Below are 24307 nucleotides of genomic sequence, written 5' to 3'. Positions count from 1 at the left end.
GGCCTCTAATATGCGGGGCTACTCTCAAAAAGAATATGAAGTGCGTAAGCAAAAATATTCACAATTTTATTTTATTACCATCATTTGTGTTGAGTTTCATTCATACACATGTATTGACCCTCTTCTTCAATTTAGATCTGGCAGATGCGGGATGAACTCCTACCACATGATTGCATAAAAGTAATTCAAGAGGAATTGGCGGGATTCTTTCTTGACCACGTCATCAATAAAGCCGGAGAATACCATGTAGCACTTGACTTCATATGTTAGGGATTGTAAGAGATCTTATATTGTATATATGTAGCTAGTAGCGTCGGATAGATATACGAAAACTTGTTGTTCGACCAATCTCTCGGAGAAGGAGGAGGTTGATCACTTCTCTCTGTATATGTTCATGACGATCTTGTGTACTTAATGGTTTCCTTCATTTGTTTACTAGCTAGCGTGTCGCGAGTTCTCTCTATACGTATAGTACGTAGCGTCGACCAAGCACGGAGATAAGAGAGGTCACTTCTCTCTATTAGCTAGCTAACACAATATATGAAACCCCTAAATTAACCCTCCAAAAACCCCCAAACCCCCCCCCCCTAAAAAACAAAAACCCCAGCTCCTGAGCTGCTGATGTGTGGATGCTTTCTGGTCCCGGTTTGGGACCAAAGGCCCTCCTGCCTGGGCTCACCGCAGCGGCCACGTGGAGCCCCACCTGTCCCGGTTCGTAAGCGAACCGGGACTAAAGGTCATGGTATTTAGTCCCGACCCTTTAGTCTCGGTTCCAGAACCGGGATAAATGGGCCTCTGGAATCGGGACAGATGGGCCTTTTTCTACTAGTGTACGTACTACGTCAGTCACTTAGCTACTTGTCGTCGGAGATGTCGACGATCTCCGTGCCCGGCTCCAGCAGGATAGGCGGCAGCTGCAGCTCTGGCTCCCCCTACTCCGGACCATTGCGGACCACCGGAGTGTGGGCAGAGTGCCGGAGCGGGAGAGGGAGGAGGTGGATGGGCCCGAACTGGCAGCGCGGAGAGGGTGGAGGTGGATGGACTAGGGTTGCGGGACTCCAGCTGGGTTAAATAGGCGAATTTGCTCTCGTGCGGCGAGCCGGAGCGGCGCCACACGGCGTTCACACCACGGCGATGGAGGAGGTGTCTGTCGAACCGCCGGGTTTCCGGGCGAGTCAGTGTGAGACCCCTTCGCCAGTCCTACGTGGTGGTCGTCCCTGACCCCCGTCAGCTGCTGCTCCCCACGCGGGCGATGGGTGCTTGTACCCGCCCCGACGGCCCGGACGCACGCGTCGGAGTCGTAGGCGCGCGCCGCCCGCCACGAGAGGCAGCGGGCAAGGGAGAGGGACGCGGCGGAGACCTCTGTCCGCTGCCGCCACGGGTTACCAACGAAGCCCGACGAGGACGAGCGGCTCCTCGCGTGGGTATACCGCCGGTCACTTACGAAGGCGGAGACTCACGCTCAGCGGCTCCACGGGAAATACGCGAAGGCTCTCCGGCTTACCATCGCAGTCCGAGCGTGAGGCCAAGGAGAGAAGACGACGGAGGCGGCTGGGCTGGCGAAGCTCAAGCGCCAGCAGGATCGGGCTATCCGGCGCCTCAAGGGCCTCATCATCGTCTCCTCCTCCTCCGATGACGACGGAGGATCGTCTGACGAATCGGACGATCCTCCACCAGCCGCCGACGGCTACAGTTGCGCCCGCGACCGGATGGGAAAAGGGCCGGCCCAGAAGTGGTGAAGATCTGCTTTCTTCAATTTAATTTCTAGTTTTAAATGTAGTTTAAAGTTATCCGTCGTTTATGTGAACTTTGGTGGTCCTTTGAACATCTGGCCGTGTTTTGATGACTGTATTGTGCTTGCCTATGTCCATATGCTGATCGACGTCGCATGGTTTAGTATGGAGTTAGGGGATTGGATATGAGATACAAGGATGTGGACGACGCGATTTGAGGAGTATCCGGTTAGTACCCGCGACGCGTCCGGGCGCGACCGTTGACGTTTGAAGGCACATATTTGTCTAGTCCGGCTGCAGATGCTCTTACGTAGAGAGAAAATACGTGTAATTGACGAAAGAATGAATAGAATCCAACTGCTGCGTAGGTGACCTCTTCCACCCCACCGGGCTCCCTCTCTCAGAAGTCAGAACTTGAACGGACGCATCGAGTTGCTGCTCCTCACCGCTCCAGAGTCTCCGGGTCGTCCTTTCTTACTACGAAAGCACAATCAAGTAACCGAAGCGCGAATGGATTCTGTTAACTCTGGGATGCGTAAATGTGTATTAAAGTACTAGTACACGAGAAGGGAGACGCAGACACAAAGGTCACACAGAGATGTCAGTGCGCACACTGATCAAGGCCAATCACCACGGTCACCACCGCTGCGATCGGCATTATCGTCGGCGGGCGGGCGGGCAGGCGGAGCCCTCAGAACTCACCCTGCTCACGTCTGTACTCCTCAAGGTGCAGCCACGATAAGGCCTCCATGAAACTGGGGAAGCGGTCATTGACGAGCAGGGAGGTGCCCATGACCCGGAGCCTGGGGGTCACCCCGCGGAGCAGCTGCAGGGCCAGCGCGGTGTCGGAGACGGGCTCGCCGCCCGCGTCGGAGACGGCACGGGCCAGCGCCTTGAGGCGCCAGCCGTAGGCGTTGACGGACATGTCCCCCTGCGCGGCGGTGCGGAGCTCCAGGGCCGGGTCGAACGCGCCCTCGTCCTCGAAGAAAGCCGCGCAGCTGGGCCCAGACCTCGCCGGCGGTGCTGTGGGCGGCCATGACCTCGTCCAGCAGCTCGTCGGAGATGGTGGTGTAGATCCAGAGGACGATGGTGACGTCGGCGCGCATCCACTCCTCGTCTCCGTCGTGCAGGGAGTGGGCCTGCTCCTCGACGTGGTCGACGGCGCCGAACTCGGCGAGCGCGGAGAGCATGCCGTCCCTCCACTCGGCGTAGTTGTCGGCGTCGAAGTCTAGCTTGGCGGGGACGTGGGTGAAGATGTCCACGTTGTGGATGGTTAAGGGCGCCGGCGAAGAAGCGTCGCCGGACGAGGCGGCATCCAGAGCGCCCTGGCCGGCGGCGGAGGCGTCGCTCATGGCGGACGTGGTGGACAGGCGGAGAGATTACTCAGAACCAGAATGATCTGCCTTTATAGATATAGATGGACAAGATTTGACGAGTACACATCTGAATCTGGACGTTTGCATGCGATACATGCAGCGGAGGAAGCGGCCGTGGGTTGTTGAGATCCGCTGGGCTGCCGTGATCCGGACTTTTTGCAGCGGCCAGGTTCTCACTCAGCTACCTGTGAATCTGTCAAGCGCTGCTAGTATCTGCCAAGAAGATCAATGGTACTAACAGATAAATTCTCTCTCCAAAAATGACATTACTACAAACGGAAGAAGCTCAATGATTCTGACTAAATTCCACAGAAGATGCATTTGGCAAGCACAGAAAGTATATATAGGCGAAGAACTTACTACAACTATCTGGTTTCAGATATATGCAGCGCTTCATAATGGCCACAGCCATGATAGAGGACTCGGATCGGGTCTTCTTTGCCGTACTCCTGGCCATACTCCGCGATCGCTATCAAACCACCCGCTGCTTCTTCGCGCATATAAACAGTGATCGGCATCCTGAAAACGAAATGATGTTTATTCTTACTGCTTTGGTACCTCACTGTTGCAAAGAAGGGCCAAGTTTTAAAATGAAACCTACAAAAGACAATCCACTAACTATCTTGGAATACAGTAATAGATTCTCATCGACGTGACAATCGAAACATTTCCCCTTGTTATTTTTCTGTTAAGACAGAAAGCCACAATCGCAGCACCTTGAAGTGCATATACAAGGAAGCCAAATATTAGAAGAAGAAACAAGGTCAAGTGGCAGTAGTCTTAAACGCCAGAGACTCAAGTGTTATGCTACATCAGTATTACTGACTTGGGACGCGCGGTGAAGGTAAAAGTGAAACAAACTTGTTGCAAGTGCTGTATTAGGTACATGCAGTGATGTATAGTTCAGCTAAATAGCAAACATGCAGTGATGTATAGTCCAGCTAAATAGCAAACAGTTTGAAAATATTCAGAGATCATGGCTAATACTACTCATCTTTTAAAATGCCTATCTCAACAGAAAAATAGTCCAGTTACTCACTGAAGAACGTGAGAAGCCATGAGCAATTCTGGCTCTCCTCCCCACAAATGCGGCTTCCTAATCTGAGAGATATATGTATCGAAATCACCCTCAATAAACCTGCATATTGATGTTACAACAAAGGGTAAGCATGTGTAGCACAACATTACTGTGAAGAAAGAACAACAGCAGGATAAGGAACGAACCATTCAGTCTCTGTCCGTCTCTTGATAAACTCATCAGCAACCTAACAATAGAAAAGTTATATGCAAATTTCAGACAGGATTAACCAAGAAAAAAAATCTTCAGTCTTGAGAACACTATTCATCAAAAGTATGACCTTGGCTTTAGATTATAAACACACCAATGTTCTTAAATCATCAGCGAGCTTTCTCTGAAGATTCTCATTAGGTATGGGTTTCCCTGACCTAATGCACTCACCATGAGCCACAGAACGGAACAAGCATCTACCATCCCCAGGAATGCCTACGGGTCTCGTGTGAGACAGTCACAAAGCGTCCAGACGATGTTATGCTTTGACTACGTGCCTGTTGCAAGGGGAAAATAGCCAATTACTCACCGAAGAATGTGAGAAGCCATTAGCAATTCTGGCTCACCTCCCCACACTTGTGGCTTCCTAATCTGAGAGACGTATGTATCAAAATCGCCCTCAATAAACCTGCAAATTGATGTTACAACAACAAAGGGTAAGCATGTGTAGCACAACATTGCTGTGAAGAAAGAACAACAGCAGGATAAGGAACTAACCATTCAGTCTCTGTTCGTCTCTTGATAAACTCATCAGCTACCTAATAATAGAAAAGTTATGCACAAATTTCAGACAGGACTAACCAAGAAAAAAAATCTTCAGTGTTCAGAACAATATTCATCAAAAGTATGACCTCGGCTTTATACATTATAAACATACCAATGCTCTTAAATCATCAGCGAGCTTTCTCTGAAGATTCTCATTAGGTATGGGTTTCCCTGACCTAATGCACTCACCATGAGCCACAGAACGGAACAAGCATCTACCATCTCCAGGAATGCCTGCAGGTCTCATGTGAGACAGTCACAAGTATTCACACGATGTTACACTTTGACCACGTGCATACACACATATTGTATAGAAACAAAATGTTCCACACGCTCACCGGTGACAGAATACTCTGTATAAACTTTCTTCCCATGAGCACAGGTAGTGGATGATTCGGAAGTGTGGGTGGTATCGATGCCATCATCCACCGGACCCTCAGAATTTGCTATCCCAGAAACTGCGAAACTCAAGGAAAGCCCAGCGCCTGTAGCTCCTATTTTTTGTGCTAAACTTCTCGGTGTTCTCGACTTCCAGCTGATACTAGGAAACTTGTGATGTGAGGTCATATCAATCTTAGCATTTAGGATATGACCTCTCGCTGATAATCCACGTCGAGACCGTCGCTCCAAGCAGGCAAAGCATGTCGCATTTTGCAGACAAGAAGATGTTCTGTTCTTAGGAGAAAAGCTGACTAAACCCATTTTTGTTTGATAACTGGATGCATGTGAGCGAGAATGCTTCCATAAGGCCATGCTCTGTGACAATCCTCCTTGTAACTGACTAGGCTGAGAGAACACATGGTATTAGTGCAGTGTTGCAAACATATAGCAGGCGTGTAACGCAGCAGCATCTGCTTCCAGTAGCACCAAGTATAAACTGAAAAACATGGTCAGAGGACCAGGTAAGAATTAGTGGAACACGAGATGATTGATTTCATATCAAATAGAAACAAGAAAGCACACTGAAGTAGATGACCCTAGGCCTGAAAATAATGTTATGCAACATGTGACGGTAGCATCATTTTAAGAAGACCAACGCATGTTTCAGAAGTGCTACAGATGATAGAACTAAAGGATTTGCAATGTTTTTCTTTAAACTCAACCAGGAGACTGCAAGCATAGAGGCTGATGACCACATAGAGCTGTGAGAAAAGAACAGGAATATATCAAAATACTAGTTCGAACACACTGAGCACACACTTGCCAGAATATGCTATAGAGAAACCGCATACATGATTGAAGCTAAACATGTGAACTTCCCAGAATATGCTGCTACAACTGAATTCCCCTCCCAAATCATGGGCATTTCAAGCACGAGCAGCCAACCAGCCACCAGGAAACGGAGCTCTATGCTACCACGAATCCCAGTAGGTTCGTCGTTACGGCAACTGTCGACGACAGATAACATCGCCCGGCGAGTAGGCACACTACACTGCACTGAAGTACTCAAAAGATCATACTTCAATCTACGCTTCATATTATCTATAAGTTCCGGTGCACCTACTAGAGTGCAGAGAAGGTATATATACAGATTATTTCGAGTTCAAATTAGACACCGGAGAGACCGGGAGATTCGTACCTTCAACCTACTAGATTCGTACCTTCAGACTTGGGTCTCCGGATCGAGTCAATCCGGCAGGGGCAGGGGGCCGGGGAGATGCAAGGATGGGGCGGGGTCGCGGGTAGCAGGGGAAGGGTTGGTGGAAGCCGGAGAAGCTCAGGCTCCGCAGAGGCGGAGGGGATTGGTCTACTCTCGCCGGCTGGAGCCGAGGAGAGGACGAGGCGAAGATGGCCGTGGGCTCTTAACGGGCCCATCGCAAATGGGCCGTACCGTGCGAATTTATTTATTATTGTTACGATAGTGGGCCACAATATACATACAGCCGCATGCAGCCCAAAAAAAGAAAAAGAAAAGGAGGTATCGGCGTATCGCCGCCGTCACCGTGGTATCATGGGGCTGCTGGCGCTCAAGCGGCTCATGTCCATGCGGCGGCAGGGGCTGCTGACCGCTGAGTATGCATGGCATGACACCCTGGCTGGATTTTTGTTGTCAACTCACGCTGCTAATGTCTGCACTATGTTCTTGTTCGTGGATGATGTGCTGCCGCTGAGTACTTGTAGGACGACGCTATACTCCCATCTCTGAATATCTAGATCAGTTCGGGTGGACCATGGACTAGAAAACTCCCATCTCTGAATTTCTGCATCCTACGTCTGAACTGAATTTCTGCACTATATTGGTCAAAAAGATGGAATGTGCATCAAATAAGATCATGGAAGCTGCAGTTCGATATACACTGCATTTCTGGACATCATTCCGTTACACAACACTGCAGACAAAAATCTGCCACGCTATACATACACACTGAATTTGCAAGGTGTCTCTGTGGGAGTCTAGTAAAAAAAGGTGCAACAAATAGATCATGGAAGCTGCAGTCAAATAAAAGCCACACCAAACTGATGAAAGGAAATTTGCCTCCATTTCAAAAACAAAACAAAAAAACTGATGAAAGGAACACACTGGTTTTTTCTTATCTATGGTCAGCAGGGCAAACACATTGGTTTTCTTATCTAGTACCATTCTTGTTGCTTCATTATGCTCCCTCACCTACACAAGTATACAAAACGTCAAGATGGTGCAAACCTTTGGAGGTTTGAAAGCAGACTGGCCTATGCTCCACGAGCTATGATTGCCATTGCAAAGATCTTTTTCTACAAGCAGATATGGTGATTTAGTTTAGAAAAGGTTTTACCTAATTCTGAATTGGAGCTAGAAGAGAAAAAAATTCAATAAGGCTAATTAAGCTGGATGGAGCGATACCGATTAACCCTGAGAGTTGTTAGCATGGAGAAGAGAAACCCGAAAAGGAATAGGAGGATGCTTGGCCGTTCTTACCCTGGGATCTAGGGGGAGAAGTAGAGGTCGGCGGCGAGGCCCCGGTGTTGGTGTTGGGCGGAGAGGAGGATGGCGGTGGGGTGGAGGTGGAGGATGCCGAGGGAGAGGCGTCGCCAGCTTTAAGTCAAATCAATCAACATTAAGAAAGAAATTCATAAAATATGACCATTGTTGTGCATATAATTATGGACTACTTCTCTGTTTACCTGACGCTGACGCTGATGCTGATCTATGTTGGCGAAAATCCAAGGCGTATAACACCTCAAGATCGAAAGCAGTAGGATTGCTGGTAAGCTCGACCCTACTTAGCGTTGTATCCCCAACCCCCTTGTGGACCATGAGCAGCCAGACGAAGGTGAGCAGCTCCCCTCCCCTGGCGAGCTGCGCCGCGTGCTTCTCCGGTCGGGACTTGCCGGCGGCGTACATGATGATCCTCACCCACATGTCCCTGATTTCCACCAGTGTTTCTTTATACAAATCAGGCTGCAGGTTCTCACACACTCGAACATCTCTCAGCTCCCGCAGGATGGCTGCCTTGTCGCCGCCTATGGGTCTCACACGCTTATGTGCGCTTTCGAGCAGCTCCCCGGGACTAGAACCAATGACCTGCAACATGGAAGCTGCATGTATTGCAACAATGTACATCATGTAATTGGATAGTTTCCGGCAGTGGCTGACCAAAACGCCTGTTTCGGCATCATCCATGCTGATTCTCGTAGACATTGAAACAAGGCTGAGCTGCATCTCCGTCAGCAAGCGCAACTGGAGCACCAGATCGTTGAAATCCGCGGCGCCGCCTGATAGTTGCTGCTTCAGGAACGGACCGAGGTGTCGCCACTGTGGCTGGGGGAAAGAGAAGGCGTACGCGTCAATCACCTTTATGAAACTCTCTGCGATCTGCTTGTCCACCACCTCGGACTTGGTGTCTAGCAGTTTGCTCAGCCAAAACAACTTTCCGGCCCCTCCAGCGCCAACTACCTTCGCTATTTTCCTAATCATGCACATCGCGTGTCCTGACATGCTACTTGGCGTTTCACAGCCAATGTAGCTCAGAAAACTGTACTGCCCCATGCTGTTGGACCACAGTGTCTTCTCCTCCGGCCACCCGATGATATTGCTGGAGAGAAGAATCCAAGACATGCGGGCGAGCCAACGACACTTGTTGGCCTTCAACCATGCCCATGTCCAAGGTGATACCATGACCATCATAAACATTGCAAAAACTTCCAGGGAAAAACCTCCGATAAACAACGCGTATGTGATTACAACGTCGGCTATGTTGTATTGCCGCTTGTTGCTAATTGCGAAGAGCACCATGGCAACTATGGCCGATACTTGGGATATGCACCGAAGTATAATGCCACTTCTTGTCCGAAGCACTGCCGCCTTAGTGTACAGATCATAATACATGATTCCAAGTTCAACGTTGATCAACTTGACCAACTGGCCTTCATCAAATTTGTCTTCTCGAGCAATGTCTTTTTCTATCTGGTATAGTGTGCGCCCAGCAAATAGATGTCGGATGACGGGTGCGCAATCCAAAGCGTAACAAACAATCCTAGGGTAGATAGCATCCTCATGATCTAGTGCCATGTCTGTATACTTGTTTTCTTTCCTATCGGAATCCTTGTTATTACCGTACATGAGAGCCAGTGTCCTCTCCACATACTTGATGACTCCAGCAACAAATACAAAGATGCCTGGGAGAAGAAGTTGCATGTTGCGCAAACCAGTCGACTTCCAGAAAACATACAAGGCCAGGACCACTTGGGCTGTCAAATTATACATTTGCCTTAGCCACAAACTGTTGTCCTCTATGGCGAATGCAGTGATGGTGTCTTGTCCGCCGAGATGAATGAGGAGGAAAGGCGCCCACAAGAAGGCCAGCGGGTGGGTTTCCCTTATTGTGCCCCTTTCCGTGGTGGATTCCCTTTGCCTTGACAGAAAGCCAAGGGCAAAAACTGCAACCAAGTCTGCCGCTAAATAGGCTACCCAAATGGTGCCTCTAAGAAAACCGTTGGTGCTACGTAGCCGAAGGCTCCCCGTAAAGAAGAGGAATGTTTGTAGCATGAAGCTGGAAAGCACAAGCAGCTGAATCTCCCACTCACTAAATAGTTTTAGCATGCTCTCCATTATTTTATAGATTTCCTGTATCACCAACTTGGCAGTAAGAATAAATTGTCAACAAAAGAATCTGATAGTAATACCAAAAATAAGCTAGAATATACTGTTGTGCCTTCTTGAAAAGAAAACCGCATGATCCACACACCCCAGCCCACCCTAAAGGGTATGTTTAGAACCGTATGGAACTTTGGGTTTTGTGTGGATGTTGGGCGGGGGAATAGTTAGCATGCATCAATACTCTCATCCAAAAATAAATGTGTAACTATAAAATAACTCATTCCATATATTGAAAAGATTGGCATATCTATAGTTAATACAGTTTGTAACAACATTCTAACTTACTTTAGTTAAGTGTGTACCATAAGTTTAAGTATTAAATAAATAAAATGTGGAATAATTTACTTTTCAAAAATTGAGAAACAATTAATACTCATGATACTTGACACTGTTGATAACAAAAGTATAAAAAAAGGCCGAGGAAAAGAAAATTACGGCAGTGCAAAGTACATATGAATGCAACAGCAATTACAAAGATAAAATGGAAATGCCCAAAAATGGATGTAGCATGTATTTTATTAGGTGTATGCAAAGCCATTTAGATTAACTCTTCTATATTTTTTTTTGCTAGTGAACATGGCGAACTAATGACAATCATAGTGACAAAGCAGGAGGCTGAAAACATTTTTTTACCGTAACCAGCTGTAGTTCTGCCATTTTCATTAAGTAGAGGGAAAATTTACATCAGCTAGAGAGAGCTTACAAAAAGAATAAGAAGAGAGTAAAATTAAACCGAGAGGCAGAAAATGCCATACTCGACGACAAACACATTTGGCAACTACTCACCCCAGACAACCCTTAGAGCCTGCACATCATCTCCGATCATCCCTACGATCATAGGCACAATGGCCGCTTTGCCCTAAAAGACTCGTTGATGGTGTTACGGCTCAGGGAAGCCTCAAGACACCGGAAGTTGGCCCATCAAGCCGATCTGAGACCCCCCCCCCCCCGACGCTATAGGGTCCCATGCCTCAGCCTGGTCTGTGGGCCCTCTAGAAGGAAGGAACCGGCGTCCCTGCCGTGCAAGAGAAGGAGGCCGGGTCACCATAAGATTCTTTGACTTTCTTAGAACCGACTATGACTTTGTAACCCTAGGCCCTCGACATCCTTTATGAGTCGAGGCCGGGCTAGTCGATAGACACATTAGTCATTACCCTTCCATATACCTATGATCCCTGAGATCTACCTTGTACTCTGTACACCCCATCCAATCAATACAATAAGAGCAGGAGTAAGGTTTTACCTCCAGAGTGAGGGCCTGAACATGGGTAAATCTGCCTCATGTTTCCCCTCTGAGCATTCCGGCGTTGTGGCACCCTATCGAGGGGTTTGCCGTGATTCACACTGACAGTGGCACACCAGGTAGGGGGTGGTGCACCAGGCACGTGTCGTGCTTGCCAGAACCGAGATCCAGATAGGATCCCACATCAACTGCGACGTCTTCGCTCCCCGCTATATCTTCGCCCTTGGGGGCGATGAACATCGTAACAAATTCGGAGGGTGAGATTGAAGTCAACGACACCGACAATCCAAGCCAGGTTCTCTTCTTCGCGAACCTGGAATTCGTTCTTGATTCATACGGAGAGCTTCACCTTCGTAGCCCAGCACATTGCCAAACACAGGAGCTGGAGCCGATTTTCATCAATCCACCAACCTCCTACTTCGTCGTCAACATGGAGTCGCTTCACGACGTCCTCGGGGAGCGTGATGTGGAGGAAGAGGAAAGTAACAACAGCTGCCCAGAGGCCATCCCGGTTCGTCCCTGGCCTTGGTAGTCGACTGCTTGTTACATGGTCGACAACCACGTCGGTGGCTAGGACAACACAAATGCCGAGGACTCTAACGATGATGATGCGCTAGGTGAGGATGACCCAGTTCTACTCACAACTCTCGTGAAGGGTACCGATGAGCCTTCCAAGAAATTTGATTCAAGAGAACTCATCTACGTGGAAGGTCTTTTAAGTGCCAGTTGTACGCGTATAGAAGTTTTGTGCCCTCAACTACACCAAGATGCCTCATGCATTAGCATCACAACTTTTATCACTACGGACAGCTCGCTAGTCTTCTTGCATCAGCCACGCCTAATTGGCCTCACATCCCTCACGATCGGGTAAGAAACCCTCCAAAATTGTCTAATAACGACAAATGGTGCACATGCACTTCACCACTTGCCACCATCAGAGAAAATAAGAGTGACATTTGCAAAGAGTACTCTTTAATTAGTGATCTGAAAAAAGTGCAATTAGCATCAAGCATGAGCCATGCTACCGAATCACAGCGCTTGGCCCGGCTAACAAGCATGCCAGGCACTCTAGCTAGGCTAATGATCATGCAAGATGCTTTTTTTGCAGAGTGATCATACAAGATGCTACTCCCTCTGTAAAGGAATATAAGAGTCTTTAGATCACAAAAGTAGTGATCTAAACACTCTTATATTTTTTTACGGAGGGAGTACATGCTAGGCCATTGTTTGCTTTCCAGACGAGTCCTTTTTTCCTCGGGTCTCCAACCAAACAAGTGTCCCACCTCCCTCCTCGCATTCAGGGGTTATATCTTGGTCTGGTCTCAGTTGACCGGTTCCCTTTAAAAATGTAGGTGGCGTAGTGGAAATAGACTTTGTTGGGGTGGTGACTCCCAACCCTAGTAGTTGTCACCACAGCTTCCCTACACGTGTCGCCTTGGTCCCCCTCCTCTTCCTCGTCTTCTGGCCTCGTCAATGGCAATAGGAGTGGGGACACGTCCGTCTCATTCCCCCCCTTAGTTTTTTGTTTCCTTGGCGACATCGATGAGGTGGTGGCGGCAATGGCGTGTTGGAAGAAGATCTTCTAGTCTCCTCCCTCAATGACATTTGATCCGGCGTCGACAAAGGGCCTGTGAGAATTTGTATTCCCAGATCTGTTGGTTTCCTCCAGACCTTGGCAGTTGGTGTGTCTTTCAAGGAGAGCTATTTGACTGGCTATTGGTGCGGCGAGTCCGACATCTTCTTTCATTTGTTTTGTGGCATGGTTCGCTTTTCTCCAACCCTCTGAACTGATGGTGATGGACCACAAGCTTGTTCTGCGTGGGGTGATGCTCTAGCATGATGTTGCCTCAGCGATATATAGATACTGCAATTTTCAATCTTTGGCGGGAGGCGTACAACCGAAGGAAGAATAAGCCTAGTATGAGTTTCAATGTAATTTTATTTTTACTAGTCTTTCTACGTCTAGTTGGCTGTCCATTGAATTAATTTTTGTTTTATTTGATAGTATTAATAACCAGATCTAAGATGCCCTTTTGATGTCTTTATTTAAAAAAATTGTAGGTGGCGTACCTCTTGTGCCCGAGGTAGTTTCTGTGGTGATGGTCGACGAGTATGCTGGCAAGGTTCATGCAGTTGGGATGATCTCGGCTTTGCAATGCCCTTTGTTGGCGTCCGAGACACGCCCCGCAAGCCGTTGATTGTTGATGAGGATGTCGTTGCAATATTTGCTTCGACAGAATGATTCCTTCAATAATGCGGACTGCACTCGCTACTCGAAGTGTTTGAGATGGCCGTTGAGCCTACGGAGAATATTGTTGCTCTCGGGACACTCCTCCGTGCAATGTCTTCATGGTTTGCCTATCTTATAATATCCCTGTTGCACAATTCATTTTCACTCCTTAATTAATTGAAAGCAGTGTCATTGTCTTACTTTGGAAGCATAAAGACTCGGAAAATTGAACATTTGATATAAATACCCAACTTTTGTAAAGAACACAATAGAGATTCATAAGGGTCTGGCATAACCGCAAAATTATGTTTGTACATAATTTTTTTTGATGTGCCAGTTCTGTATTCTAGAAAAAAGTAGTTAATATGCCAAGCACAACACGTAACTACTCATTCGTTCATTATTATAAGGTGTTTTGAATATTTCGACATGGACTACATACATATTAAAATGAGTGAACAAACAAACTGAAATGTGTCTACATACATTCGATATAGAAAAAAGTTAGAACATCTTATAATTCTTTTTTTTTTGCATGGAAGAACATCTTGTAATTCCGAATGGAGGGAATATCTTTTTTTAGAATTTATATCTATTGAAATTCTAAAACCTTGACGCATCCATCTGCTGCTAGTGAAGATTACAGTAGTAGTACTAATCTTACAGAATGCTTTTCTGTCCATTGATCTACCATCTCTTGGATTTGGGGTCCATTAAATTGGCAATGGATGCATATGTCAGATATGAAGGATTTCGGAAAAGCCTAGTTAATTAGTTAAACAGATGCGAAGAAATCAGTTTATTCGATGACGCACAGCGGCACAGAGATTAGTAGTTCAACCAAAGATGTGAGATTAAGTAAACAAGAGACATATAATGTTTGTCTTGGCGCATACCTTAGATGAGAATGCTTCCAGGCAGACGCGCAATCGCGCAGTCCAGAATGTAGATGTTCGGTGATGTGTGGTATGTGCTAGCTCCCAACACATGCTTAGAAGTAGCAAGAGCGAAATAGAAAACAACTTTCTTTCTGGAAAGGCATGTCAACCTTTATACGTTTCTTGCAAGATGAGCAAGACCCACGAGATGCTAGATTTTCATGGAGCTTCACACTAATGCATATTTCCATGTCATTATGAAAGCATGAGCCTGGATGTGATAATTTCACCCAATCAGTCTGAAAATCTAATCAAATTTATATTTCTCCAAATGCTATGGACAAAAGTTAGATCCTCTGTAATCACTTCTATGTTAACTAGATGATACCCCATACGTTGTTGCGGGGATTGGTTGCAATACTTTTTGCTCAAATTTAAATACAAATTAAAATAGATATAATATATTGTATTTTATTATTATATAGTTTTTCTAGCAACCCCCCCCCCCCCCCCCCCCCCCCCCCCCCCCCCGCAATTTCCATTAAGGGAAACCAAAGCATAATCCAGCTACAAGCACGAGTTCAAAAGAAAAACAAAAACTGCCAAACTACAAGTACCAGCCATCTCCCGTCTGGAGCAAACCAGGTGAAGATGACACAAACATCATAAATCCGGAACGCAGACATGAAGCAGTGACTAGAGGCACATGGGAACCACTACTCAAAAGGAACAAAGACTCCTGCACGTAAGACACCGACACAAAGTAAAGCCAAGCCCAGCGTGAGTCGAGGTCCAGCATCCTCAGCCCTCCAGCGATGGCACGCTGTATCTCCACCCCTGCGACGCATTATACGATTATTATATATGAGTAGTACTTCCATATGCACGTTGAGAGAAATATAATTAGAATGATTTACTCAAGTTGAGATGTGTGCATGTTGAGAGAGAATATAAATAGCAATTTTCATGCATGTTAAGAGAAATAGTTAGTGGGTTGAGAAGGTGGCATATATGGTGAGATAGCATGTGTGCATATTGAGAGAATTGAGATAAGGGGATCAACTATTTAGGTATAGAGGATTATCATAGACTGTATTAACTCACTGGATTGTCCATTAGTTTTGGTGAATACTCGCTTTCGTTTACGTGTCTATGTTGTATTTGCACTGGTTTTGTTTATAGTTTTCATTTCTGTATTTGTTTTTGGGGTCTTTTAATCGTTGCCGCTTTTCGAAAAGAATATGAAAACAAATATGGTAACATCTAGTTCCATTTCTTTCCGCTCCGTTTTCAGCCCTAATTCAGTCATTGAAGCGCAAACGGATCCACTAGACACTGAATACTGCTAGTTGGCTGGAGCAACTCTACACGAGAAGGGAGTCACAGGAAGACGTCAGTGCGCGCCCTGGACTTGATCACCACGGTCACCGCCGCGGCGGGCGGAGCCCTCAGAACTCGCCCTGCTCACGTCTGTACTCCTCAAGGTCCAGCAACGAGAAGGCCTCCATGAAACTGGGGAAGCGGTCATTGACGAGCAGGGAGGTGCCCATGACCCGGAGCCTGGGGGTCACCCCTCGGAGCAGCTGCAGGGCCAGCGCGGTGTCGGAGACGGGCTCGCCGCCCGCGTCGGCGACGGCGCGGGCCAGGGCCTTGAGGCGCCAGCCGTAGGCATCGACGGACATGTCCCCCTGCGCGGCGGCGCGGAGCTCCTCGGCGGGGTCGAACACGTGCTCGTCCTCGAAGAAGCCGCGCAGCTGGGCCCAGACCTCGTAGGCGGTGCTGTGGGCCGCCATGACCTCGTCCAGCAGCTCGTCGGAGATGGTGGTGTAGATCCACAGGACGATGGTGACGTCGGCGCGCATCCACTCCTCGTCCCCTTCGTGCAGGGAGTGGCCCTGCTCCTCGACGTGGTCGCCGGCGCCGAACTCGGCGAGCGCGGAGAGCATGCCGTCCCTCCACCCGGCGTAGTTGTCGGCGTCGAAGTCTAGCTTGGCGGGGACGTGGGTGAGGATGTCCACGTTGTGGATGGTTAAGGGCGCCGGCGAAGAAGCGTCGCCCGACGAGGAGGCATCCAGAGCGCCCTGGCCGGTGGCGGGCATCGTGCCGAGGTCAGAGGCCGCGGAGATGTCGCTCATGGTGGACAGGACGGGAGGAAAGATTACTCAGATCCAGAATTATCTATCTGATTCGTGGATCACGATGTGTGCATGCGTTTTTATAGAAGGAAGGTAATAAGAGGCAAACAGATGGACAAGATTTGGCTAAGTATACATCTGACTGAATCTGGACGTTTACATGCGATACATGTAGCGGATGAAGCGGCTGCGGGTTGTTGAGATCCGCTGGGCTGGCGTGATCCGGACATTTTGCAGCCCTCGGGTACACATCTAGTACCTGTGAATTTGTCAAGCGCTGCATCTGCCAAGAAGAAACGTAAGAGATAAATTCTCTTTCAACAAAATGGTAATACTCCCTCTGTAAGCGGATATAAGAGCGTTTAGATCACTACTTGAGATAGGTAAATGGGAGAAGCTCAATGATTCTGACTATACTTTGACAGAAAATGTAATTGGGTCCTAAAATGCCTGTTGCAAGGGGAAAATAGCCAATTACTCACCGAAGAATGTGAGAAGCCATTAGCAATTCTGGCTCACCTCCCCACACTTGTGGCTTCCTAATCTGAGAGACGTATGTATCAAAATCGCCCTCAATAAACCTGCAAATTGATGTTACAACAACAAAGGGTAAGCATGTGTAGCACAACATTGCTGTGAAGAAAGAACAACAGCAGGATAAGGAACTAACCATTCAGTCTCTGTTCGTCTCTTGATAAACTCATCAGCTACCTAATAATAGAAAAGTTATGCACAAATTTCAGACAGGACTAACCAAGAAAAAAAATCTTCAGTGTTCAGAACAATATTCATCAAAAGTATGACCTCGGCTTTATACATTATAAACATACCAATGCTCTTAAATCATCAGCGAGCTTTCTCTGAAGATTCTCATTAGGTATGGGTTTCCCTGACCTAATGCACTCACCATGAGCCACAGAACGGAACAAGCATCTACCATCTCCAGGAATGCCTGCAGGTCTCATGTGAGACAGTCACAAGTATTCACACGATGTTACACTTTGACCACGTGCATACACACATATTGTATAGAAACAAAATGTTCCACACGCTCACCGGTGACAGAATACTCTGTATAAACTTTCTTCCCATGAGCACAGGTAGTGGATGATTCGGAAGTGTGGGTGGTATCGATGCCATCATCCACCGGACCCTCAGAATTTGCTATCCCAGAAACTGCGAAACTCAAGGAAAGCCCAGCGCCTGTAGCTCCTATTTTTTGTGCTAAACTTCTCGGTGTTCTCGACTTCCAGCTGATACTAGGAAACTTGTGATGTGAGGTCATATCAATCTTAGCATTTAGGATATGACCTCTCGCTGATAATCCACGTCGAGACCGTCGCTCCAAGCAGGCAAAGCATGTCGCATTTTGCAGACAAGAAGATGTTCTGTTCTTAGGAGAAAAACTAACTAGACTAATTTTTGTTTGATAACTGAATGCATGTGAGCGAGAATGCTTCCATAAGGCCATGCTCTGTGACAATCCTCCTTGTGACCCCCCGAAAAGAACCCACGTAAACAGAGTTTCGCTTTTGCTAAAAAAAACGTAAACAGAGTTTCTTAGGGTTTTGGACTTTGGTTTACCACCGCGTTTTGCTCTTCGCGTGGACAGTGGACGATCGTGGGATTAAATAAAATAAGATGTGACTATATCTCATCCAGATGTGAGATAATATCTCACATCTAACATGACTTCATCTTATATCGTGGCATCTACTGTTGACAAAGAGGCTTTGCTGAAAGCGGTGGCCCAAGCCATCCCAACTTATGTGATGGGCGTATTTAAATTTCCAAAGAAAATTTGCAAGGGAATCACTGATGCAATGTCGCAATATTGGTGGGGTGATGAGGAGGACCAACAAAGGATGCATTGGTTTGCATGGTGGAAGATGTGTATTCCGAAGGAGAGAGGAGGTATGGGATTCCGGGATATTCATGGCTTTAACTTGGCAATGTTGGCAAAGCAGTGTTGGAGACTAATTGAGAACTTTGGTTCATTATGTGCACGAGTTCTCAGAGCCAAGTACTACCCTACATGAGATATTCTGAATTGTCAACTGAAGAAGGGATCATCCTATGTGTGGCAAAGCATTTGGTCTGGAATTCAAATGTTCAAGAAGGGTTACATTTGAAGAGTAGGCAATGGAGAAAAGATTAATATATGGAATGACTGTTGGATCCCGAACAGTGCCTCCAAAAAAGTTTTAACAGCAAGGGGGAACCAAGTACTTACTAAAGTGAATGAGTTAATTGACCCAATCATGGGAGAATGGGATGAGATGTTAATCCGGGAGAATTTCTAGCACATTGATGCTGAAAACATACTACAAATCCCATTATTCCATGTGGAGACAGAGGACTATGTTGCATGGCATCTCACGAGGAGCGGCGTTTTTTCAGAACGTTCTGCCTGTTATAAGCAATGGGAAGTGAATTATGATACAGACGCTGGACGGCCGACCGCCTCGCCCGGCGAGGACTGCCCTATAACGACAGTTGTGTGCTGTGCGACCAGACCACCGAGGACATGCTACACTTGTTCACCTCCTGCCCCTTCTCCCACCAAATCTGGCACGAGGTCCTTTCTTGGTGCTATCGACTGCCACGATCCCAAGCCCCGACACACCGTTTGCGGATTGGTGGATAGATACCTGCACTTCATCACCCATGGTTCTACGGAAGGGACTCAGCTCCATCATCGCTCTCACCGCATGGGCCATCTGGAAGCACTGGAATGGATGCGTGTTCGATCAGCGACAACCCTCGGTCGCAAGTCTACTCCAATCCATTCGAGAAGACGCTCGCCTATGGGCTAGTGCCGGCGCCAACGGCTTGGCGAACTTGATACCTGAGATATAGGCTTAGCATTGTGTAATGGGGGACGAGCAGCCCCTCTCCTAGCTGCTCCGGCCACTTGTGCCTGCGCCGGCTTGTGTACGCGTGGCCAATGTTGGCACACCTCTCTGTACTTTCACCCCCTCCTATCAATGCAATGATACGCAATCTTTGCGTATTCGCGAAAAAAAAATTATGATACAAATGACAGTGGTCTGGCCAGCTTCTCCATGGCGCCCCATCCAGTTTGGAAAATTTTGTGGAGTTTGAGAGTGCCAGCGAAAGTTAAAATTTATATCTGGAGATGCTTGCACAATGCCATCCCATGCCGGAGTACTCTTATGAATCGCCATGTTGGAAACTTATCCCAATGCCCATACTGTACAGATGGTGCGGAGGACTTAGCCCATATGTTGTTTAAGTGTGCAAGGGCGCAAGCAGTTTGGGAAGCTTTGGGAATCGCAGCAGATATTAACTTTGCTTCATTGACTGATCGAGTAGATTCGGCAGTCTTGGAGTTCATTTTATGTGATGATTATTATCGGCGACAATATTCTGGATTGGTCGAGCTACCGGACCATTCTGGAGCTCCTCGTCATGTCCGTGATCTCATCCGGGACTCCGAACAACATTCGGTCACCAACATACACAACTCATAGTACTATATCGTCAACGAACGTTAAGCGTGCGGACCCTACAGGTTCGAGAACTATATAGACATGACAGAGACACCTCTCTGGTCAATAACCAATAGCGGAACCTGGATGCCAATATTGGCTCCTACATATTCTACGAAGATCTCTATCGGTCAAACCGCATAACAACATACGGTGTTCCCTTTGTCATCGGTATGTTACTTGCCCGAGATTCGATCGTCGGTATCTCAATACCTAGTTCAATCTCGTTACCGGCAAGTCTCTTTACTCGTTCTGTAATGCATCATCCTGCAACTAACTCATTAGTCACATTGCTTGCAAGGCTTATAGTGATGTGCATTACCGAGAGGGCCCAGAGGTACCTCTCCGACAATCGGAGTGACAAATCCTAATCTCGATCTATGCCAACTCAACAAGTACCATTGGAGACACCTGTAGAGCACCTTTATAATCACCCAGTTACGTTATGACGTTTGGTAGCACACAAAGTGTTCCTCCGGTATTCGGGAGTTGCATAATCTCATAGTCATGGGAACATGTATAAGTCATGAAGAAAGCAATAGCAATATACTAAACGATCAAGTGCTAAGCTAACGGAATGGGTCAAGTCAATCACATCATTCTCTAATGATGTGATCCCGTTAATCAAATGACAACTCATGTCTATGGCTAGGAAACTTAACCATCATTGATTCAACAAGCTAGTCAAGTAGAGGCATACTAGTGACACTCTGTTTGTCTATGTATTCACACACGTACTAAGTTTCCGGTTAATACAATTCTAGCATGAATAATAATCATTTATCATGATATAAGAAAATATAAATAACAACTTTATTATTGCCTCTAGGGCATATTTGCTTCAGTCTCCCACTTGCACTAGAGTCAATAATCTAGATTACACAGTAATGATTCTAACACCCATGGAGTCTTGGTGCTGATCATGTTTTGCTCGTGAGAGAGGCTTAGTCAACGGGTCTGCAACATTTAGATCCGTATGTATCTTGCAAATCTCTATGTCTCCCTCCTTGACTTGATCGCGGATGGAATTAAAGCATCTCTTGATGTGCTTGGTTCTCCTGTGAAATCTGGATTCCTTTGCCAAGGAAATTGCACCAGTATTGTCACAAAAGATTTTCATTGGACCCGATGCACTAGGTATGACACCTAGATCGGATATGAACTCCTTCATCCAGACTCCTTCATTTGCTGCTTCCGAAGCAGCTATGTACTCCGCTTCACACATAGATCCCGCCACGATGCTTTGCTTAGAACTGCACCAACTGACAGCTCCACCGTTCAATATAAACACGTATCCGGTTTGTGACTTAGAGTCATCCGGATCAGTGTCAAAGCTTGCATCGACGTAACCATTTACGACGAGCTCTTTGTCACCTCCATAAATGAGAAACATATCCTTAGTCCTTTTCAGGTATTTCAGGATGTTCTTAACCGATGTCCCGTGATCCACTCCTGGATTACTTTGGTACCTCCCTGCTAAACTGATAGCAAGGCACACATCAGGTCTGGTACACAACATTGCATACATGATAGAGCCTATGGCTGAAGCATAGGGAACACCTTTTATTTTCTCTCTATCTTCTGCAGTGGTCGGGCATTGAGTCTGACTCAATTTCACACCTTGTAACACAGGCAAGAACCCTTTCTTTGCTTGATCCATTTTGAACTTCTTCAAAAACTTCATCAAGGTATGTGCTTTGTGAAAGTCCAATTAAGCGTCTTGATCTATCTCTATAGATCTTGATGCCCAATATATAAGCAGCTTCACCGAGGTCTTTCATTGAAAAACTCTTATTTAAGTATCCTTTTATGCTATCCAGAAATTCTATATCATTTCCAATCAACAATATGTCATCCACATATAATATTAGAAATGCTACAGAGCTCCCACTCACTTTCTTGTAAATACAGGCTTCTCCAAAAGTCTGTATAAAACCATATGCTTTGATCACACTATCAAAATCTTTATTCCAACTCCGAGACGCTTGCACCAGTCCATAAATGGATCGCTGGAGCTTGCACACTTTGTTAGCACCCTTTGGATCGATAAAACCTTCAGGTTGCATCATATATAACTCTTCTTCCAGAAATCCATTCAGGAATGCAGTCTTTACATCCATTTGCCAAATTTCATAATCATAAAATGCGGCAATTGCTAACATGATTCGGACGGACTTAAGCATCGCTACGGGTGAGAAGGTCTCATCATAGTCAACTCCTTGAACTTGTCGAAAACCTTTCGCAACAAGTCAAGCTTTGTAGACAGTAATATTACCGTCAGCGTCAGTCTTCTTCTTGAAGATCCATTTATTCTCAATGGCTTGCCGATCATTGGGCAAGTCAACCAAAGTCCACACTTTGTACTCATACATGGATCCCATCTCAGATTTCATGGCCTCAAGCCATTCCACGGAATCTGGGCTCATCATCGCTTCCTCATAGTTCGTAGGTTCGTCATGGTCAAGTAACATGACCTCTAGAACTGGATTACCGTACCACTCTGGTGCGGAGCTTACTCTGGTTGACCTACGAGGTTCGATACTAACTTGATCTGAAGTTACATGATCATCATCATTAGCTTCCTCACTAATTGCGGTAGAAGTCACAGGAACAGATTTCTGTGATGAACTACTTTCCAATAAGGGAGCAGGTACAATTACCTCATCAAGTTCTACTTTCCTCCCACTCACTTCTTTCGAGAGAAACTCCTTCTCTAGAAAGGATCCATTCTTAGCAACAAATGTCTTGCCTTCAGATCTGTGATAGAAAGTGTACCCAACATTCTCCTTTGGTTATCCTATGAAGACACATTTCTCCGATTTGGGTTCGAGCTTATCAGGTTGAAGCTTTTTCACATAAGCATGGCAGCCCCAAACTTTAAGAAACGACAACTTGGGTTTGTTGCCAAACCACAGTTCATAAGGTGTCATCTCAACGGATTTAGATGGTGCCCTATTTAACGTGAATGCAGCCATCTCTAAAGCATAACCCCAAAATGATAGCGGTAAATCAGTAAGGGACATCATAGATCGCACCATATCTAGTAAAGTACGATTACGACGTTCGGACACACCATTACGCTGTGGTGTTCCGGGTGGCGTGAGTTGCGAAACTATTCCGCATTGTTTCAAATGAAGACCAAACTCATAACTCAAATATTCTCCTCCACGATCAGATCGTAGAAACTTTATTTTCTTGTTACGATGATTTTTCACTTCACTCTGAAATTCTTTGAACTTTTCAAATATTTCAGACTTATGCTTCATCAAGTAGATATACCCATACCTGCTCAAATCATCTGTGAAGGTGAGAAAATAAGGATACCCGCCGCGAGCCTCAATATTCATCGGACCACATACATCAGTATGTATGATTTCCAACAAATCTGTTGCCCGCTCCATTGTTCCAGAGAATAGAGTTTTACTCATCTTGCCCATGAGGCATGGTTCGCAAGTACCAAGTGATTCCAAAAGTCTACCAGAATGGAGTTTCTTCATGCGATTTACACCAATATGACCTAAACTACAGTGCCACAAATAAGTTGCACTATCATTATCAACTTTGCATCTTTTGGCTTCAATATTATGAATATGTGTGTCACTACTATCGAGATTCAACAAAAATAGACCATTCTTCAAGGGTGCATGACCATAAAAGATATTACTCATATAAATAGAACAACCATTATTCTCCGATTTAAATGAATAACCGTCTCGCATCAAACAAGATCCAGATATAATGTTCATGCTTAACGGTGGCACCAAATAACAATTATTCAGGTCTAAAACTAATCCCGAAGGTAGATGTAGAGGTAGCGTGCCGACCGCGATCACATCGACTTTGGAACCATTTCCCAGGCGCATCGTCACCTCGTCCTTAGCCAATCTTCGCTTAATCCGTAGTCCCTGTTTCGAGTTGCAAATATTAGCAACAGAACCAGTATCAAATACCCAGGTGCTACTGCGAGCATTAGTAAGGTACACATCAATAACATGTATATCACATATACCTTTGTTCACCTTGCCATCCTTCTTATCCGCCAAATACTTGGGGAAGTTCCGCTTCCAGTGACCAGTCCCTTTGCAGTAGAAGCACTCAGTCTCAGGCTTAGGTCCAGACTTGGGCTTCTTCACTTGAGCAGCAACTTGCTTGCCGTTCTTCTTGAAGTTCCCCTTCTTCCCTTTACCCTTTTTCTTGAAACTGGTGGTCTTGTTGACCATCAACACTTGATGCTCCTTCTTGATTTCTACCTCCGTAGCCTTTAGCATTGCGAAGAGCTCGGGAATTGT

The 24307-nt window shown here is 46.4% G+C and overlaps 2 protein-coding genes and 1 pseudogene across 2 annotated transcripts in view; all 3 read right to left on the bottom strand.

Moving 5' to 3' along the window:
* Positions 1-2244: 2244 nt before the first annotated feature.
* Positions 2245-5794, bottom strand: LOC123121921 (uncharacterized; annotated as a pseudogene).
* Positions 5795-7364: 1570 nt separating this feature from the next.
* Positions 7365-14449, bottom strand: LOC123120669 (uncharacterized). Its single transcript, XM_044540659.1, has 6 exons — positions 14390-14449; positions 13334-13637; positions 8046-9987; positions 7840-7956; positions 7588-7655; positions 7365-7373 (listed from the first exon to the last, which is right to left on the bottom strand). Exons 3-6 carry the CDS (start codon positions 9970-9972, stop codon positions 7365-7367), a joined length of 2121 nt encoding a protein of 706 aa, XP_044396594.1. The 5' UTR covers positions 9973-9987; positions 13334-13637; positions 14390-14449.
* Positions 14450-16954: 2505 nt separating this feature from the next.
* The window catches only part of LOC123120668 (OVARIAN TUMOR DOMAIN-containing deubiquitinating enzyme 4-like), a 32763-nt gene continuing 25410 nt past the window's right edge, over positions 16955-24307 (bottom strand). The window contains exons 2-5 of the mRNA XM_044540658.1: positions 17563-18041; positions 17337-17458; positions 17177-17217; positions 16955-17087 (exon numbers count right to left, since the gene is read on the bottom strand). Of these exons, the coding sequence (XP_044396593.1) occupies positions 16985-17087; positions 17177-17217; positions 17337-17458; positions 17563-18041 (745 nt within the window). The 3' untranslated portion in view covers positions 16955-16984. The remainder of the gene's footprint in view (positions 17088-17176; positions 17218-17336; positions 17459-17562; positions 18042-24307) is intronic.

This window comes from Triticum aestivum, chromosome 5D (assembly GCF_018294505.1).
Source record: "Triticum aestivum cultivar Chinese Spring chromosome 5D, IWGSC CS RefSeq v2.1, whole genome shotgun sequence".
NCBI lineage: Eukaryota > Viridiplantae > Streptophyta > Magnoliopsida > Poales > Poaceae > Triticum > Triticum aestivum.
Note: the sequence above shows the minus strand (reverse complement) of the source record. Positions and strands in the feature narration are given on the sequence as shown.

What these genes read in the sequence shown, in the direction of transcription:
- LOC123120669 (XM_044540659.1), bottom strand. Translation starts at nt 9,972, where the DNA reads ATGGAGAGCATGCTAAAACTATTTAGTGAGTGGGAGATTCAGCTGCTT. An exon ending in AGCATCAGCGTCAGCGTCAG is followed by an intron (nt 7,957 to 8,045) that starts GTAAACAGAGAA and finishes TTTGACTTAAAG; the next exon opens with CTGGCGACGCCTCTCCCTCG. An exon ending in TTCTCCCCCTAGATCCCAGG is followed by an intron (nt 7,656 to 7,839) that starts GTAAGAACGGCC and finishes ATCTGCTTGTAG; the next exon opens with AAAAAGATCTTTGCAATGGC.